Raw genomic sequence first — 20,327 nt, forward strand, 5'->3', positions numbered from 1 at the left:
AAAAAAAATGTTTATAGTATATTTCTAATAATTTATCTTTCTGTAATTTTAGTTAATTTTGGAAGCTACAGTTTTATCATCAAACGCTACTGTTGCTCTAGATGACATCAGTGTATCCCAGGAATGTGAAATTTCATATAAGACACTTCCAGGTACTAGTGTACAAAGCAAAGGTAAGTTTTTTTCTTTTTTTTCTTATGGTTGTTGCAATTTTGAACATTAAAATGGTTTTCTTTGATACCAAAATATAAAAATATATGTATACATTTTAAGTTTTTGATATGGACCATTTAAAAAATCTTTTTTGAATTTATTACAATATTTTTCTGTTTTGGTTTTTGGCTGCAAGGCATGTGGGATCTTAGCTTCCTGACCAGGGATGAAACCCTCACCCCCTGCATGGGAAGGCAAAGTCTTAACCACTAGACCACCAGAAAAGTCCCTCAAAATATAAAATATATTAGAATACTTCATTAATATAGTTCATTAATACCAGGATGTGTATTATGTCACATGTCCATGAAAACGAAAACATTTCTTTTTTTTAAAAGAAAAAGGTAAAAATACGATCTATCACAGTCTAGGCTGAGGCTATCTAAAATAACATTGTACACTTGTGGCTAAAATTGTCACATACAGATTATTTAATTATAATAGTTATGAAAGAATTTTAAATATTTTGCGTGTTTTAAAATACCTCTCTAATAATCTATTGTATTTTAATATTGTTTGATACTTCAAGTGAATATGTAATTAAATTCATGTTTCAGAATCACTCAGGAGTTCAAAAAAAGTATTGTTTGGAAAAGTGACTTAAGGCCAAAGAAGAATTTCAAAATTGACCCTAAAATTATGTGTTTAAATTCAAAACAACTTTTTCAAGAAATAGATGGAGTTTGACTAATTCTTTGACTACATATTTTGTAGAAAATTTCAATTGAGAGAAAGATATACTGTCATAACAATGGATCCCAAATAATAGAATAGGCATTTTTGAAAACCTCTCCATAATATACAGGCTTCCCTGGTGTCTCGGTGGTGAAGAATTCACTTGCCAATGCAGGAGACTCAGGTTTGATCCCTGGGTGGGGAAGATCCCCTAGAGAAGGAAATGGCAATCCACTGCAGTATTCCTGTCTGAGAAATCCCATGGACAGAGGAGCCTGGGGGTCTATAGTCCATGGAGTCTTTGTGAGAGCACGTTGAAACGGGTATATATTTTGCCTGCAGTTACTCTGTTATTTTAACACTGGTTGATGTTTCTCTCTGACCACCCCTTTCCTCAGGTCTCACTTAAGAAACAAAAATGAATGTTAAAAATGTTTCTGAAAATTGTCACACTTCATTTTATTAATCTCTTTACATAAAAAATAATTGCATGTGGACATCAGGCATGTCATACATTCTGAAGTTATGTTTTCTTATATGACATATTTAGTGAGAGAAGTTGCATTCTTAACAGGAGCTAAGTGCATTAATCAAGGATGATATAGGAGAAACAATTTTAAATTGAGATCTGAGTTAAAGAACTTTTCATTAAAGATCCTTTATTAAAGGCATCTTTCATTGGTGAGGCTGTATATTCTATGTCCTAACTGTACTGTGTTAACATGCTTTTACATTATTCAGAATATGTGTCCTGAATTTACAATAAACCATTCTAAGCTGTGTGTAGTGTGAGTGTGTGTGGGGAGGGGGAGGGGGTGTTGATAGACATTACAGAATGCAAAGCAGCAGATTTAATGATTAATGAGTTTTGGAGGGTTAACCAGAATTACCTTATTTCTGTTAATTAATTAAATATTTTCCTTCTCCTAATTAAATGCTGCATCACCAGAATTGGAATAGTAGGAAGGTATTAGAATTGACATTGAGGGCAGTGTATTTGGAAGCCGAAGTGGTTAAAAGTTTGAAATTATCAGTAAAATTAACCCTAGTAGAAGTCTCTGAGAATACTTGATCTCACTTACAGAGAATTCTCTTCATAAATTAACTCAAAACTCATTCATGTGTGCTTCAATTGGCACGCCAGCTCAGTTGGTTAGAGCATAATTCTCATTAGGCCAAACTTAGGTGAATTATTCCTGAAAGACCAATGATTTTACACAAAGGAAAAAACTTTCTTACCATTTGTACAAATTTATCCAGTAGGCAATTGTAAGATCTCCTTCATGGACTTTAGTATTTCTACCAAGCAGGAGTTTAGGGATGGGAGTAGAAGGGGACTTGTCAAGTCCTACTTATGGTGAATTATGTTATATTTATGGCCAGAGATTTATTGAGACCCTATGCTTGCCATCTTTAGCCCATTTAAAAACTAGTGTTCATGAAACAATTATACATTCCATCTATTTGTTGGAAGAGAAAAAGATGTTTTATTCTCTCCATCTCTTAATTTGAAGCTGGACTTGTGCCACCTGAGGACGCAGGCTGGACTTCATCCAGCAGGGTGCATGATTTCACGTCTGACTGTCCAGATGGAGCAGAGGAAGCTAACTGTGGTGAGTGAGAGAGTCCAGAATCACTCGACTAAGATCTGTGGGTACATATTTACTCGCTGAATGTAAAGTGCGTGCTACTTAATTAATGAAGAAGGTTTCTTTTTTTGTTATTAATATCTTAAAAATATTTTTATCAAGGTGTGATTAATGTATAACATTATATTGGTTTCGGGCATACAACACAGTGCTCTGATATTTGAATATAATGCAAAATAACCATGAAAATAAGTCTAGTTATATCACCATACATAGTTATACAATTTTTTCTTATAATGAGAACTTTTATTTAAACAAAATATTTATTTGGCTGTATTGGATCTTAGTTGTAGCATATGGGATCTCCATTGTCCTTTAAAAATTTACTCACTTAACAACTTTCAAATGCACAATATAATATTATTGATTATTATTACCATGCTATATGTTATTACACCCTCATGACTTATAAATTTGTACCCTTTGATCCCCAATTCCCTGCCTCTGGCCATCACCAATCTGTTCCCTGAACTAGGACCTTGGGTTTTTATTGTCTGTCTGTTTTCTAGATTCCAAATGAAATCATATGGTATTTGTCTTTCTCTGTCAGACTTACTTCACTTAGCCTAATGCCCTCAAGGTCTATCTTTGTTGTCACAAACAACAAGATTCCTTTGTATTTTGTGGCTGAATATTATTCCATTGTGTCTATGTACCACATTTTCTTCATTATTGTAGTGATGCTGTAGTGAGCAGGGGGCACAAATATCTTATTGAGTTAGTGTTTTTGTTTTCTTCAGATAAATTCAGGGCACCATCTGAGTGTCCTACACCTTTAACTCAGTTCTGACACTATCTACCTAGAGATGCCATTAAGTTCTGCAGGTTGAGGCTCAGTCCTATAAGATGGCCCCCCTTCTTCTGCTGTACTTTGGATGATGATCTCAAGTCCAGGTTGTTATTAATGGGCTGGCTTTAAATCAGGTTCCTTGGACTCCCTCCTTGGATTTGATTAATTTGCTAGGGCAGCTCACAGAACTCAAAGAAACATTCTACTTACTAGATGACCCGTTTATTATAAAAGGATCTAACTCAGCAACAGTTGGATGGAAGAGACACAGAGTGGGGGCAAAGGATAAGGGGCTTCTGTGTCCTCTCCAGGTGCTACTCTCTCAACACCTCCATGTGTTCACCAACCTAGAAACTCTCCAGACTCCATCCTTTTTGGTTATTATGAAGGCTTCATTACATAGATATTAATGTGATTGATTAAATCATTGGCCACCAATTCAACCTCCAGCCTATCTCCTCTCCTCGGTGGTCAGGGGTAGGACTGGAAGTTCCAACCTCTAATCACATATTTGGTTCCATTGGCAACCGCCCTCTGTCCTTAGGTTCACTCCAAAGTTGCCTAATTAACATGAGAATACACAACTTTGTTATTCTCCATACTAAGGAATCCCTAGTGGCTTAGCAGTAAACAAACCACCTGCAGTGCAGGAACCTCAGGAGATGCACATTTGATCCCTGGGTTGGGAAGATCCCTTGGAGAAGGGAATGGCAACCCACTCCAGTATTCTTGCCTGGAGAATCCCATGGACAGAGTAGCTGGGTGGACTACAGTCCATAGGGTTGCAAAGGGTTGGACAGGACTGAAGTGACTTAGCATGCACGCATGCACACTTAGGAAATTCCAAGGATTTTAGGAACTCTGAACCAGAAACAGGGATGAACCTTTTGGATGTAATCCCGCTTGTTTATTTTTGCTTTTGTTGACTTAGCTTCTGGTGTCAAATTGAAAAAGCGTTTCAGAGACTTTTGTCATGGAGCTTCTTGCCTGTGTTTTCTTCTAGAGCTTTTATGTTTCAAGTCTTATGTTGAAGTTTATAATCTATTTTGAGGTAATTTTTGTGTATGGTGTAAAGAGAGTGGCCCACTTTGGTTTTATTTTTACGTGACTGTCCAGTGTTCCCAGCACCATTTATTGAAGAGACTATCTTTTCCCCATTGTTTATTTTTACCTTCTTTATTGAACATTAATTATCTATGGGTGGGTTTACTTTTGGGCTCTCTATTCTGTTCCATTGATCCATGTTTGTTTTTATGTATGGCAATAACATAGTTTTAAGTATGATACCTTTGTAATATAATTTGGAATTAGGATGTGAGATGCCTCTGTCTTTGTTCTTCTTTCTCAAGATTGCTTTGGATATTTGGTGTCTCTTGTGGTTCCATAAAAATTTTAGGATAGTTTGTTCTATTTTTGTGAAAAATACCCCTGAAACTTTGTTAGGGATTACATTAAATCTGTAGATTGCCTCATAGGCAGGGCGGGGGGTGGGGGGGAGGAGGTGAAGGGCGGGGAGGGGTAGCATGGACATTATAACAATATAAATTCTTACAATTCATTGAGCATAGAAAATTGTTCCATTTATTTGTGTCATCATCCATGTCTTTCATCAATGTTTTATAGATTTTAGTGTCCAGGTTTTTCACCCCCTTGGTTATATTGATTCCCTAATACTTTGTGGGGTTTTTTTTTTTTTTTTTTGGTGCAATTTTATGTGTCAATATTTTCTTAATTTATCTCTCATAGTTCATTATTGATATATAGAAGGGCAATAGATTTTTGTATATTGTTTCTGTATCCTGCAGCTTTACCAATTCATTGATTGGTTCTAACAGATTTTTGGGGAATCTTTTATAATGTCATCTGCAAATAGTTTTATTTTTTGTTTCTGATTTTGATGCTCTTTATTTTATTTTTCTTGGTGGATATTGTGACTAGGTCTTCCAATACTGTTAAATAAAAATGATAAGTGTAGGCATCTTTGTCCTGTATTTGATCTTAGAGGAGAAATGTTCAGCTTTCATCATAGATTATGATGTTGATTGTAGGCTTGTCATATATGGCTTTTACTATGTTGAGCTGCATTCTGTTAATACCCATTTTGTTGAGAGTTTTTATCATAAATGGATGTTGAATTTTGTTAGGTGCTTTTTCTGCATCTATGGAGATGATTATATGATTTTTATCCTTCATTCTGTTCTCATGATATATCACATTTGCTTCATTTTGTTACATGGTGTATTACATTTGTAAATACTGAAGCATCACTGCATTCCGGAAGTGAATCCTTCTTGATCCTGGTGTTTAAACCTTTTAAGGTGCTCTTGAATTTGGTTTGCTAATATTTTTATTGAGGTGTTTGATGAGGATCTTTGTTCATCAGAAATATTGGCCCTTTATTTTTCTCCCTTGTGGCATCCTTTTCTGATTTTGGTATTTGGGTAATGTTGGCCTGAAGGTGTATTTGGAAGTGTTCTTCCATCTGGAGAAATCTGCTGGGGTGCTGTGGGCTAGATTTTGTTAACAGCTTAGTATTCAAGGAAGAAATTATCCACCAAGATACTTGCAAAACTCACTGAAGGGTGACTTAACTGCATTGTCTTATAAGGTTGGTTGTCATGGTTTAAGAACAAAAACAAGAAAAAAGCACCCTGGAACCAAAAAGGGAGGATCCTTGTTCTGCCATGCTTTGTGTCATTCTTTGCTCTTTATTAAGAAAGCCAACCATTGCATGAGCTATTGAAAAGAGAAATGTTTTCACAGTCCAGCTCTGTTATCTCAAAGCAGAGCAAAGAGGGTAGATTTGGAGCTGGGACACAATGTGATTATAATTGGCATGTGTTCCTAATGTTGTGTAGTTTGTAATTGGTGGAAGATCTTACATGTGGGTGATCTGTTCCCAGAACACATTCTTAACCACACATTTTGCAACCTTTCTGTCCTTTCAAGTTCATCATTAAATTGAAAATGATAGTTTCCAGAAATGAAAAGTTGCTTCCTTGATCAGTTTGAGCAATAGGAAATTTGAATCCAGTGAAAGAATTTACTTTTGGAGGAGAAATCATGCTCCCAGGCCCCTAGGATGTCAAATGGTATCTTAGGAATTCTGTCTGGAAGTTTTAAAACAGTAATATCCTTAAAAAAGAGAGAAACCTTAATCTTTTCTCTTTAGAAATTATTGTGTTTATCACATTACATCTCATAAATCAGAAATGTACTAAATTTCTTTCCATTCCAATTGTGTGTTTCAGGGATTTAAAAGATTTATAGACACAAAAAGAGGATGGGAATCTTTATTTGGCATTGGATCCATGATTATAGTGAATTGAGTTAAAAAATAAGCAAATGAACTTCATATCTCTAAAATCTTTGTCTTTATTTCTTTGCTTGTCCCCCACCCCCAACCCCTGCAAGGCTGATTTTATCCTGATGAATCTGTTTTGTCATACAAATGCTAATTCTTCAACCCATTTTTATGAATTCATACATTAAAGATTCCAGCTGTGAGTTGAAATGAAGTTAAGAATTTGGAGTAAAAGTAGGCATCTTTTGTCTTCTTTGCAACAAAAAAGAGAAGTAAGCATAGTGATTTTAGGCTGAGAGTCTAGCAGAGAACTAACTTGTCAGATTTCCCATAGAGAGCTTCAGTTCAGTTCAGTTCAGTTGCTCAGTTGTGTCCAACTCTTTGTGACCCCATGAATTGCAGCACGCCAGGCCTCCCTGTCCATCACCAACTCTCGGAGTTCACTCAAACTCACGTCCATCGAGTTGGTGATGCCATCCAGCCATCTCATCCTCTGTCGTCCCCTTTTCCTCCTGCCCCCAACCCCTCCCAGCATCAGAGTCTTTTCCAATGAGTCAACTCTTCGCATGAGGTGGCCAAAGTATTGGAGTTTCGGCTTTAGCATCCATCCTTCCAAAGAACACCCAGGGCTGATCTCCTTTAGAATGGACTGGTTGGATCTCCTTGCAGTGCAAGGGACTCTCAAGAGTCTTCTCCAACACCACAGTTCAAAAACATCAATTCTTCGGTGCTCATCTTTCTTCACAGTCCAACTCTCACATCCATACATGACCACTGGAAAAAGCATAGCCTTGACTAGACGGACCTTTCTTGGCACAGTAACATCTCTGCTTTTCAATATGCTATCTAGGTTGGTCATAACTTTCCTTCCAAGGAGTAAGCGTCTTTTAATTTCATGGCTACAGTCACCATCTGCCGTGATTTTGGAGCCCCCAAAAATAAAGTCTGACACTGTTTCCCCGTCTATTTCCCATGAAGTGACGGGACCAGATACCATGATCTTAGTTTTCTGAATCTTGAGCTTTAGGCCAACTTTTTCACTCTCCTCTTTCACTTTCATCAAGAGGCTTTTTAGTTGAAGCATGAAATGTTCCCTTCTTATCTCTAATTTTCTTGAACAGATCTCTAGTCTTTCCCATTTTATTGTTTTCCTCTATTTCTTTGCATTGATCGCTGAGGAAGGCTTTCTTATCTCTCCTTGCTATTCTTTGGAACTCTACATTCAGATGCTTAAATCTTTCCTTTTCTCCTTTGCTTTTTGCTTCTCTTTTTTTCACAGCTATTTGTAAGGCCTCCCCAGACAGCCATTTTGCTTTTTTGCATTTCTTTTCCATGGGGATGGTCTTGATCCCTGTCTCCTGTACAATGTCATGAACCTCTGCCCATAGTTCATCAGGCACTCTGTCTATCAGATCTAGTCCCTTAAATCTATTTTTGACTTCCACTGTATAATCATAGAAAGCTTAATTGCTTAAAAAAAAAAAAAGATTATCTGTAAGGAGGAAGAGACGATACCACACTCAGGATTTCTACACATAAAAATTAATTCTCTGTAAAAGGAATATTGCTCCTCTAGGGTTTCAAATATTAATATCTAAATGCAATTTATTCTAATTTTCACAACTATCTCGGACCTAATTTGAGTTGTCTTTCTTTATAATAAGAATGATTATGACTTACCTCAAAAAAGTTGTTAAACTTACTATGATTTAGATATTCTGTGTCTCTAAAATATCTTTGAACTTTTTAGGAAAAAATTACCAAATGTAATTTTTAACCAGTTTTGGTAAAAGACATAGTTTATCAGATAGATGAGAAAGCCTGTATTTTTTTAAACAACTCTCTGTGTTTTAAAGGTATTATAATATTCCCAAACATCATTTTCTAAGCACTTGTATTTCTGTCTAAAAACTGGTTAGCGGAAAATGCATATGCTTCCTTTCTAAAAATAGATCTACACAATTTCTTATTTTCTACTTTTCTCTCTGTTCACAGGAAAAAACACATACATCAGTACTTGGTTTGAATTCAATAAAGTCTAAGCCAAGGCAGGTTGAGCAGAAAAGGAGAGTGATTTATTATTTTTCTGATTTGACTTTTCAAACTTAAATATTGGCTGTTTATTTTTCCCAAACTACTATGTCTGCTAAATATAAAAATGTATGTATTAAACCCTGGCATTTCTACAGCTGATAGTGAGGTAGAGGCCAAGTGATTTTATGTGTTGATGCTTTGGAGGCCATCTCCATGTATTTTTACTAATGTTTTACCTTCCAATGGGCTTCCCTGATGGCTCAGATGGTAAAGAATCCACCTGAATGCAGGAGATCCAGGTTTGATCCCTGGGTTGGGAAGGTCCCCAGGAGAAGGGAATGGCTACCCACTCCAGTATTCTTGCCGGGAGAACTCCATGGACAGAGAAGCCTAATGGGCTACAGACCATGAGGTCTCAAAAAGTCGGACATGACTGAGTGACTAACATTTTGATTCACTTTGCTTTACCTTCCAATAGCAATTTTTGTATTCTGCAGTGAGACAGATTTCTTTCATGACACAATAGCATTATGAGAAAGCTTGAATTTTCCATATCTGTGTTTCTTTTGTTCTCTATTTCTTGAGAATGTGTATATGTTTGTGTCTGTGTGTGCATGTATGGTAGAGAGATCTAATGAAGGCTCTGCTTTTACTGCTTATATTCTAAAAAAAAATGTTCTTTGAGAAGGTATTTTTTGGTGAGATTGAACATATATAAACTCAATTATAGAATTTAAGGCTTCCTAAAATGTACTTTTCTGTATAACCACCAATTGCTTTTTATTTTAATGAAAGATGTGGAAATAAGCTATTTCCTGTTTTCTATCTAATGCTGTTTTCTATAGGCCCGACTGCCAGGGAAAAAAAGGGTCTCCAAATAAAACTAGATTTGCTAATTATTTAGCATCTTGCTTAAATGTATATCAGTCTACATGTTTTTGTAGAAAGAAGGAGACCTTGCTATTTTTTTCCTTACCGAACCGGGTTCTCTTTCTCTTCATATTGTCCTCCATGATTTAGACACTGTTTTCCAGTCCAAAAAAAAAAAAAAAAGATCTCCCTAGACAGAGGTAACTGTAAAAGACTAAATGGGAAGTTGTTTCTGGTGAAAGGCTCATCATTTCTGTGACATAAAACCATGAAGTTGAGAAAAAATCCATTCATTCTCAATTGTGGAGCCATTGATCACTGAGGAAAGAGAAAACTATTTCTGTAGACAAGCAAAATCTGGTAAATAACCCATGATGATTTGATCAGTCTTTGTTGTGGATAATTATGTTGTTAGGCTAGAGAAATTCAGGACAGTAGGGATAAAATAATAAAATAGGTAATGCAGTAGACAGTAAATTTTCTCAGTTGAAAATTCTGTTGAGAATATGAATCTATGTATTTAATAGGAAAGTCTTTTTCTATGATTATTTAAGATTAAATTTCAATAAGTTACATTATTAAGAGTATCTATGGAAAGATTTTGTGTGCATCATTGTGTTGAGCTTAGTTCAGTTTAGTTGCTCAGTCATGTCTGACTTTTGCAACCCCATGGACTGCAGCCAGGTTTCCCTGTCCATTACCAACTGCTGGAGCTTACTCAAACTCACATCCATTGAGTTGGTGATGCCATCCAACCATCTCATCCTCTGTTGTTCCCTTCTCCTCCAGTCTTCAATCTTTCCCAGCATCAGGGTCTTTTCCAATCAGACAGTTCTTCGCATCAGGTGGCCAAAGTATTGGAGCTTCAGCATCAGCCCTTCCAATGAATATTCAGGACTGATTTCCTTTAGGATTGCCGGGTTGGATCTCCTTGCTGTCCAAGGCACTCTCAAGAGTCTTCTCCAGCACCACAGTTCAAAAGCATCAATTCTTCAGTGCTCAGCTTTCTTAATGGTCCAACTCTCACATCCATACATGACTACTGGAAAAAACATACCTTTGACTATATGCACCTTGGTCAGCAAAGTGATGTCTCTGCTTTTTAATATGCTGTCTAGGTTTGTCACAGCTTTTCCTCCAAGGAGCAAGCATCTTTTAATTTCATGGCTGCAGTCACCATCTGCAGTGATTTTTGAGCCCAAGAAAATAAAGTCTGTCACTGTTTCCATTGTTTCCCCATCTATTTGCCATGAAGTGATGGGACCAGATGTCATGATCTTAGTTTATTGAATGTTGAGTTTTAAGTTAGCTTTTTCACTCTCTTCTTTCACTTTCATCAAGAGGCACTTGGATTTTGTTTTTCGGCATGCTCATTGTTCTTCTTCACTCTGAAAATTATAAGCTAGAAGTATAAGTGGCATTATTTTTGCTTGTATACCCCAACTACTTCAGTCCTTCTCTTTAGTTTCACACCTGCTACAGTTGTCCATTTAGTTTCTATTTTCAGGTTAGTGATGGTTGTGATGAGAAATATAAGTGGATTTAATCATCCTCTCCTGTTGAACACTAGATTTGCTTAACAGTCCCTGTCTCCTTGCCTTGAAGAACTTTACCACTGTAGATAGTGAAGTTATCATTTTCCTCCAAGGTTGATAGAAACCCCTTTCTTTGGGGTGTAGACTTAAACATGGGTTTAAAGATGGTATGATAATAATATAAATTCTGTTACACAGTTCTCATGCACTTATTTTGTTCCTGACATTGTTTAAAATGAATTTATATGTATTAAATAATGTATAGCTAAGAAAAATAGGCACACACAATGAATATCACAGCTCTTCCTGTGGTTGTGGTCATGCAGTTAGTTCAGTAGAGATAGAGGTAGTGTGATAAATGGATCTTGGGATTGATTTTCATTTCACCCACTGAGTCTTCAGGGTGCTTAAATTTGTAAAGTTCTCAAAGACTGTGAACCATTTCACCCCCATGGGTATTTATAAGAAAGGCATTAAAATAGGTTGGTATTTCCAGTGACTGTATTTTAAGACTGTTTGAACATTTCCAACACTTTGTTAGGTTTGTATGGTAGACATAGAAAGGAGTTTTTACTTTAGGGAAAAGCAATCTAGTGAGAAAATCTATAGACAGTGTGCATAAAAGAAGTCATGATAATCTATTGCCAGTAACCTGGTTAATAATAATAATAAACAGTGGTTGTACTTAATATCTGCTAAAAGAAATGTGTGTAGAGTATGTAGAGATGTTAATATATTTGCTCTGCTGTGAGTAACAAACGGAATTCCACAACCCATTAAAATGGTCGTAACACCATGATCATGTTGGGTTTATTACAGGCATGCAAGCATTCTTAAATATATGCAAATCAACCAATGTGATACACCATATTAACAAATTGAAAGATAAAAACCATATGATAATCTCAATAGATGCAGAAAAAGCTTTTGACAGAATTCAACACCCATTTATGATTAAAAACTCTTCAAAAAATGGGCATCAAAGGAACCTACCTCAACATAATAAAGGCCATATATGATAAAACCACAGCAAATGTTGTTCTCAATGGTGAAAAACTGAAAGCATTCCCTGTAAGATCAGGAACAAGACAAGGGTGCCCACTCTCACTACTACTATTCAACATAGTTTTAGAAGTCCTAGCTGTGGCAATCAGAGAACAGAAAGAAAGAAAAGGAATCCAGATTGGAAAAGAAGTAAAACTCTCACTGTTTGCAGATGACATGATACTATACATACCAAATCCTAAAGATATCTTCAGAAAATTTCTAGAGATAATCACTGAATTTACAAAGTGGTGGCAGGATACAGAATGAGTACACAGAAATCACTTGTATTCCTATACCCCAACAATGAAATATCAGAAAGAGAAATCAAGGAATTGTTGCAAGGGGGACCCCTTCCAGGGCCCGAAACTGGGCTCTTGTCTAACACTAGGAAATGAATTGTCCAAGGAGACACATGTGCTGACAAAGCAAGAGATTTTATTGGGAAAGGGCACCCGGGTGGAGAGCAGGAGGGTAAGGGAACCCAGGAGAACTGCTCTGCTGCGTGGCTTGCAGTCTCAGGTTTGGTGGTAATGGGATTAGTTTCCGGGTTGTCTTTGGCAAATCATTCTAATTCAGAGTCTTTCCTGGTGGTGCACGCATTGTCCAGCCAAGATGGATGCTAGCGAGAGGGATTCTGGGATGTGGACAGACACGCGGTGTCTCCTTTTGACCTTTCCCAAACTCTTCCGGTTGGTGGTCGCTTATTAGTTCCGTGTTCCTTACCAGGATCTCCTGTCATAAAACAACTCATGCGAATAGTTACTAAAGGGCCTGGCCAGGGTGGGCGGTTTCAGTCAGTGTGCTTCGCCTAACAGAATCAATCCCATTTTCTATTGTAATAAAAAGAATAAAATACCAAGGAATAAACCTACCTAAGGATAGAAAAGAGCTGTATACAGGGAACTATAAGACACTGATGAAAGAAATCAAAGATGACATAAACAGATGGAGAGATATTCCATGTTCCTGGGTTAGGAAGAATCAATATTGTGAACATAACTATACTACCAAATGCAATCTATAGATTCAATGTAATCCTTACCAAATTACCAATGGAATGTTTCACAGAACTAGAACAAAAAATCTCACAATTAATATGGAAACACAAAAGACCCCAAATTGCCAAAGCAATCTTGAGAAAGAAGAAGGGAGATGGAGGAATCAACTTTTCTGAATTCAGACTATACTACAAAGCTATAGTCATCAAGAGAGGATGGTACTGACATGAAAACAGAAACAAAGATCAACAAGATAGAAAGCCCAGAGATAAACCCCTGCATCTATGGATATCCTATTTTTGATAAAGGAGGTAAGAATATACAATGAAGCAAAGATAGTCTCTTCAGTAAGTGCTGCTGGGAAAACTGGACAGCTACCAGTAAAAGAATGAAATTAGAACACTTTGTAACACTACACACAAAGATAAACTCAAAATAGATTAAAGACCTAAATATAAGACCAGAAACTATAAAACTCAGAGGAAAACACAGGCAGAACACTCTATGACGTGAATCACAGTGAGATCCTCTATGACCTACCTCTTACAGTAATGGAAAGAAAAGCAAAAATAAACAAGTGGGACCTAATAAAAGCTTTTGCACAGCAAAGGAAACTGTAAGTAAGGTGAAAAGACAACCCTCAGAATGGGAAAAAATAATAACAAATGAAACAACTGACAAAGGATTAACTTTAAGAGTATACAAGCAGCTCATACAAATTGGTACCAGAAAAATAGCCTAATAAAAAAGTGGGCAAGAGACCTAAACAGACATTTCTCCAAAGACCTACAGATTGCTAATAAACACTTGGAAAGATAATCAATATCACTCATTATTAGGGAAATGCAAATCAAAACTACAATGAGTTATCACCTCATACCAGTCAGAATGGCCATCAAAAAATTTGCCCATCAATAACTGCGGGAGAGGGTATGGAGGAAAGGGAACCCTCTTGCACTGTTGGTGGGAATGCAAATTGATACAGCCACTATGGAGAAGAGTATGAAGATTCTGACCAGAATCTAGAAAGATGATACTGATGAACCTATTTGCAGAGCAGCAATGAAGACACAAATATTGATAACAGACTTATAGACACAGCTGGCGGTGGGGAGGAAGGAGAAGGTGGGAGATATGGAGAGAGAAACGTGGAAACATACATTACCATATGTAAAATAGATAGCCAATGGGAATTTGCTGTATGACTCAGTGAACTCAAACCGGGGCTCGGTAACAACGTAGAGGGGTAGATGGGGAGGGAGGTGGGAGAGATGTTCAAGTGGGAGGGCACATGGATAAATCTATGGCTGATTCAGGTTGATGTTTGTGATTCATATTGTGTTGGTAGAAACCAAAACAATACTGTAAAGCAATTATCCTTCAATTAAAAATAAAAAAATAGATGAAAATATACATAAAAATGTAACTAATAGAAAAAGCTGGTTTTGCTTCATAGACAATAAGGGTGGATTAGGATAGGCATGAATCAGATTCTAAAATGAGAAACTTGTGGGGAAAGTTTAATGAAAAGTTTGAGAATAAACATTTCTTGACTTCAGTTGAAAATTCCATGCAGCACAGGTGAAGTTCGCTGGAAGCACAGTTTGCATGGTGTAATCAATTTTATCTACTGTCGATAAAAGTAGAGTGAGGCAAATTAGCTGGGAAAGTTTTTACCTGGGGCGTTAGTGTTGTAATATTGGGCTAGAGAAGTGGATACTTTGGGAGAGGGCCTGAAAAGAGTGGATAATAGCAGGAAACAGGTGTAGTTTAACACTTGCTGTCCTTGGGGTTAGTTTATGCATTCAATAAATATTTATCAAGCACTGTACTTGATTCAACAGCTGTTTACAGGGTGAACAAGACACATGTAGTTCCTACCTTCTTAGGGATTACAGTCTAGTGGGGAGATCTATATTACACTAATATAGCCATGATTCTAATTCTGATGAGAAGTATGTAGGAGTTAGAGTGAAAGTTATAGATTGACTCTTTGATTGGCCCTAGTCTTAAGATACCAAAATTTTTTTCTTAGTGCACTAGCCTTTTTTTAAAATTAAAAGAATCAATATAGTGAAAATGAGTACACTACCCAAAGCAATTTATAGATTCAATGCAATCCCTATCAAGCTACCAACGGTATTCTTCACAGAACTAGAACAAATAATTTCACAATTTGTATGGAAATACAAAAAACCTCGAATAGCCAAAGCAATCTTGAGAAAGAAGAATGGAACTGGAGGAATCAACCTGCTTGACGTCAGGCTCTACTACAAAGCCACGGTCATCAAGATAGTATGGTACAGGCACAAAGACAGAAATATAGATCAATGGAACAAAATAGAAAGCCCAGAGATAAATCCATGCACCTATGGACACCTTATCTTTGACAAAGGAGGCAAGAATATACAATGGATTAAAGACAATCTCTTTAACAAGTGGTGCTGGGAAAACTGTTCAACCACTTGTAAAAGAATGAAACTAGAATACTTTCTAACACCATACACAAAAATAAACCCAAAATGGATTAAAGATCTAAATGTAAGACCAGAAACTATAAAACTCCTAGAGGAGAACATAGGCAAAATACTCTCCGACATACATCACAGCAGAATCCTCTATGACCCACCTCCCAGAATATTGGAAATAAAAGCAAAAATAAACAAATGGGACCTAATTAAACTTAAAAGCTTCTGCATAACAAAGGAAACTATAAGCAAGGTGAAAAGACAGCCTTCAGAATGGGAGAAAATAATAGCAAATGAAGCAACTGACAAACAACTAATCTCAAAAATATACAAGCAACTTCTACAGCTCAATTCCAGAAAAGATAAATGACCTAATCAAAAAATGGGCCAAAGAACTATAATAGACATTTCTCCAAAGAAGACATACAGATGGCTAACAAACACATGAAAAGATGCTCAACATCACTCATTATCAGAGAAATGCAAATCAAAACCACTGTGAGGTACCATTTCACGCCAGTCAGAATGGCTGCGATCCAAAAGTCTACAAGCAATAAATGCTGGAGAGGGTGTGGAGAAAAGGGAACCCTCTTACACTGTTGGTGGGAATGCAAACTAGTACAGCCACTATGGAGAACAGTGTGGAGATTCCTTAAAAAACTGGAAATAGAACTGCCTTATGACCCAGCAATCCCACTGCTGGGCATACACACTGAGGAAACCAGAATTGAAAGAGACACGTGTACCCCAATGTTCATTGCAGCACTGTTTATAATAGCCAGGACATGGAAGCAACCTAGATGTCCATCAGCAGATGAATGGATAAGAAAGCTGTGGTACATATACACAATGGAGGATTACTCAACCATTAAAAAGAATACATTTGAATCAGTTCTAATGAGGTGGATGAAACTGGAGCCTATTATACAGAGTGAAGTAAGCCAGAAAGAAAAACACCAATACAGTATACTAACACATATATATGGAATTTAGAAAGATGGTAACAATAACCCTGTGTATGAGAGCAAAAGAGACCCTGATGTATAGAATAGTCTTGTGGACTCTGTGGGAGAGGGAGAGGGTGGGATGATTTGGGAGAATGGCATTGAAACATGTATAATATCATATATGAAATGAGTCGCCAGTCCAGGTTTGATGCACGATACTGGATGTTTGGGGTTGGTGCACTGGGATGACCCAGAAGGATGGTATGGGAAGGGAGGAGGGAGGAGGGTTCAGGATGGGGAACATGTGTATACCTGTGGTGGATTCATGTTGATATATGGCAAAACCAATACACTATTGTAAAGTTAAAAAATAAAATATAATAAAAAAAAATTTTTAAGCAATTTTAAGTTCACAGCACAACTGAGAAGGTAGAGAGCCTCTATAGAACCCCTACTCCTAATACATGCATAACCCCTACCATTATCAGCATCACCCACCAGGATGGGATATTTCTTAGAGTTGATGAACCTACACTGACACATCATGATGATTCGAAATCCACAATATACCTCATGGTTCACTCTTGGTGTTGTGCATTCTATGGGTTTGGACAGATAAATAAATACATATATCCATCATTACAGTATCATGCAAAATATTTCCATCGCCCTAGAAAATCCTCTGTGCTCTGCTGCTCCGTCCCTCACTTGCTCCCAACTATGGGCAAACACTGATCCGTTCATTGTTTCCATAGTGTTTATTGCCTTTGCTGTAAGGTCAGGTAGTTGGGATCATATGCTTTATAGCCATTTCAGATTGGCTTATTTTATTTAGTAATATGCATTTAAGGTTTTTTTCGTGGCTTTCAAGTGCATTACTTTTTTTGTGCTGATTAATATTCCATTGTTCAATATTTCATATGAAGAAAGCAGCTATAAACATCTATGTGCAGGATTTTGTGTGGACATACATTTTTGGTTCCTTTTTGGGTAAATACCAAGGAACATGATCGCTGGATTATATGTAAGATTGTGTTTAATTTTCTAAGAAACTGACAAGCTGTCTTCCAAAGTGGCTGTACCATTTCACATACTCACCAGCAATGAATGTGAGTTCCTGTTGCTCCACAGTCTCACCAGCATTTATTGTCATCAGTGTTCCAGATTTTGACCATTTTAATAGGTGGGTGGTGGTATCTCAGTGTTGTTTTAATTTGCATTTCCTTGATGATGTACAAACATGGAGCATCTTTTCATATGCTTATTTGCCAGCTGTGTATCTTCTTTGGTGGGGTGTCTTCAAGTCTTTGGATTATTTTTTAATCAGGTAGTTTATTTTCTTATTGTTGAGTGTTAAGATTTTTAAAATTTTGGATGAGAGTCCTTTATCAGCTGTGTCTTTCATAAGTATTTTCTCCCAGTCTGTGGTTTGTCTTATCATTCTTTTCATGACATTGTCTTTTTAAATTTTAATTGAAGTATAGTTGACTTAACAGTATTATATTAGTTTCAGGTATACAACATATAATTCTATATTTTATAGATTATGCACCATACAAAGTTATAATATTACTGACTTTATATTCCCTGTGCTATATATTACCTACCTGTGACTTATAAGTCAAACACAGAAAGAGAAATACTATATGTTGACATTGTCTTTTGCAGAGCATAAAATTTTAATTTTAATGAAGTCTAGCTTATTAATTATTCCTTTCGTAGCTTATGCTTTGGTGTTGTACCTAAAAAGTCTTTGCCATACCCAAGGTCATCTAAATTTTCTTCTAAGTTATCTTCTAGGAGTTTTATAGTTTTACATTTTGCATTTAGGATTGTGATCCATTTGAAATTAATTTTTGTGAGGGGTATAAGGTCTGTGTCTAGTCTTCCCTGCATTGGAAGGTGAAGTCTTAAACCACTGGACGCCAGGGGCATCCGTGAATTTTGGTAGAATGGAAAATGGGTGTCTTATGTAATACTTATCAGTATTTCTATCTGGAATCACAGGATATAGAGTGAGTAAGACGGAGAAGTAAGATTGAAGGAGGAGATCATTATTGTCTGTAGTTTGGATAGTTCTGGCATTAACAAGAGGACAGTGAGTTGAAGAAATAATTATTGAATAATTTTATTGACATAATAAAGTAATTGAAACTTTGATATTGGATGGAATATACTGGGGAGAGAGTATAGGCTAAGAGCCAGTGTTTTTAACTGAAAATCTGACGTGGTGACACCACTTGAGGTTTTCCATTCCAGATGAAATATGATATTTAATTACATCTCCTTTGAGAGGCAATTAAATATAATTATAAGTAAGATGAAAAAAAGGGTCAAATAGAACCTAAAGAGAGACACACAATTAGGGAACTCTGGCAAAGGAGAAGCCTAGTTAAAAAAAAAAAAATAGGAGTGACTTTTTAGGAGTGGATGGACTGATAAGTGGGCTTGTATTAGGGAGTCCCAACTAAGTATGTCTAACTCAGTAATAGAATCAAGAATATGGGGGAAAATAAGAAATGAGAAAAAAATTATTTCTGGAAAAAGGAAGGTCATCACTGATGCTTTAACAAGTGCGTTTTGAGTGCCTGGTCTATGCCAAGCATCTAGATCCCACAATAAGTAAAACAGACAGATATCCCTCTCTTCTTGGAACTTGTTCCAAGTAGGGGAGAGACTGAAACTATGATAAATGAGCAGAGTGCATACTATTTTAGAAGGGGTATATGTTATAAGAAATAGAGTGGTGTAAAGGCAATCAGGTAATGATGGAGGGGATGACTTTGCAATTTTAAATAGGATTGTCATAGTAGGTCTCAAGGACAAGGTGGTTTAATGCAGACTGAAGAAGGGAAGGGAAATAAACTGAGAATATCTCAGAGAAAAGATTTTCAGGCAGAAAGCAAAAACAAAGGGATGGAAACAGGAGGCTATCTGGTGAGTTTGATCAATAGCAAATGATTTGTTTGGCTGGAAGAGAGTGATTATAAGAAAAAAAGTAAGGGCTTCCCTGGGGGCTCAGGTAAAGAATCTGCCTGCCAATGCAGGAGACACAAGTTCCATCCCTGATCAGGAAAGATCCCACATTCCTTGAAGCAACTAAGGCTGTGCTCCAAAACTATTGAACTTGTACTCTAGAGCCTGGGAGCTGCAACTGCTGAACCCATGGGCCCCGACTACAGAAGCCTGGGCACCCTTGGGCCCATTCTCTGCAACAAGAGAAGCCACCTCAGTGAGAAGCCCTTGCGCCACAACTAGAGAGCAGAGTCCACGTGGCACAGCTAGAGAAAAGCCCACACAGAAACGGACACCCATCACAGCCAAAAATACATAAATAAAAACAATTCCCAAAAAAAAGAGAAAATAAAGGATTTCTTTAACAAAAGATAAAAATAAAAATAATAGGAAATGAGGCCAGAATAATAAACAAATGATCTAAAGCCGTGCTTCTCAACCTTGACTGCATTTGAGAAGTATCGAAAGTCACTCAGTCGTCCAACTCTGTGACCCTATGGACTGTAGCCCACCAGGCTCCTCTGTCCATAGGATTCTCTAAGCAAGAATATTAGAGCGACTTGCCATTTCCTCCTCCAGGGGATCTTCCCTGCCCAGGGAATGGTCTCACCAGTATTGTAAGCAGTTTCTTTACCGTCTGGGCCACCAAGGAAGGCCCTGTGAAGTATTGGGTTGGCCAAAAGTTCCTTGTAGTTTTTCCATGACATCTTATGGAAAAACCTGAATGAACTTTTTGACCATTCCAATATCTAGAGAGCTTCTAAAGCTCTAGCTGTCATGGC

General features: G+C 36.9%; 1 protein-coding gene across 1 annotated transcript in view; it reads left to right on the plus strand.

The window, feature by feature from the left end:
- The window catches only part of MALRD1 (MAM and LDL receptor class A domain containing 1), a 553,710-nt gene that overhangs the window by 88,420 nt on the left and 444,963 nt on the right, over positions 1-20,327 (plus strand). Inside the window, exon 14 of the mRNA XM_019971898.2 lies at positions 53-173. Within this exon, the coding sequence (XP_019827457.2) occupies positions 53-173 (121 nt within the window). The remainder of the gene's footprint in view (positions 1-52; positions 174-20,327) is intronic.

Source organism: Bos indicus, chromosome 13 (genome assembly GCF_029378745.1).
Source record: "Bos indicus isolate NIAB-ARS_2022 breed Sahiwal x Tharparkar chromosome 13, NIAB-ARS_B.indTharparkar_mat_pri_1.0, whole genome shotgun sequence".
Taxonomy (NCBI): domain Eukaryota; kingdom Metazoa; phylum Chordata; class Mammalia; order Artiodactyla; family Bovidae; genus Bos; species Bos indicus.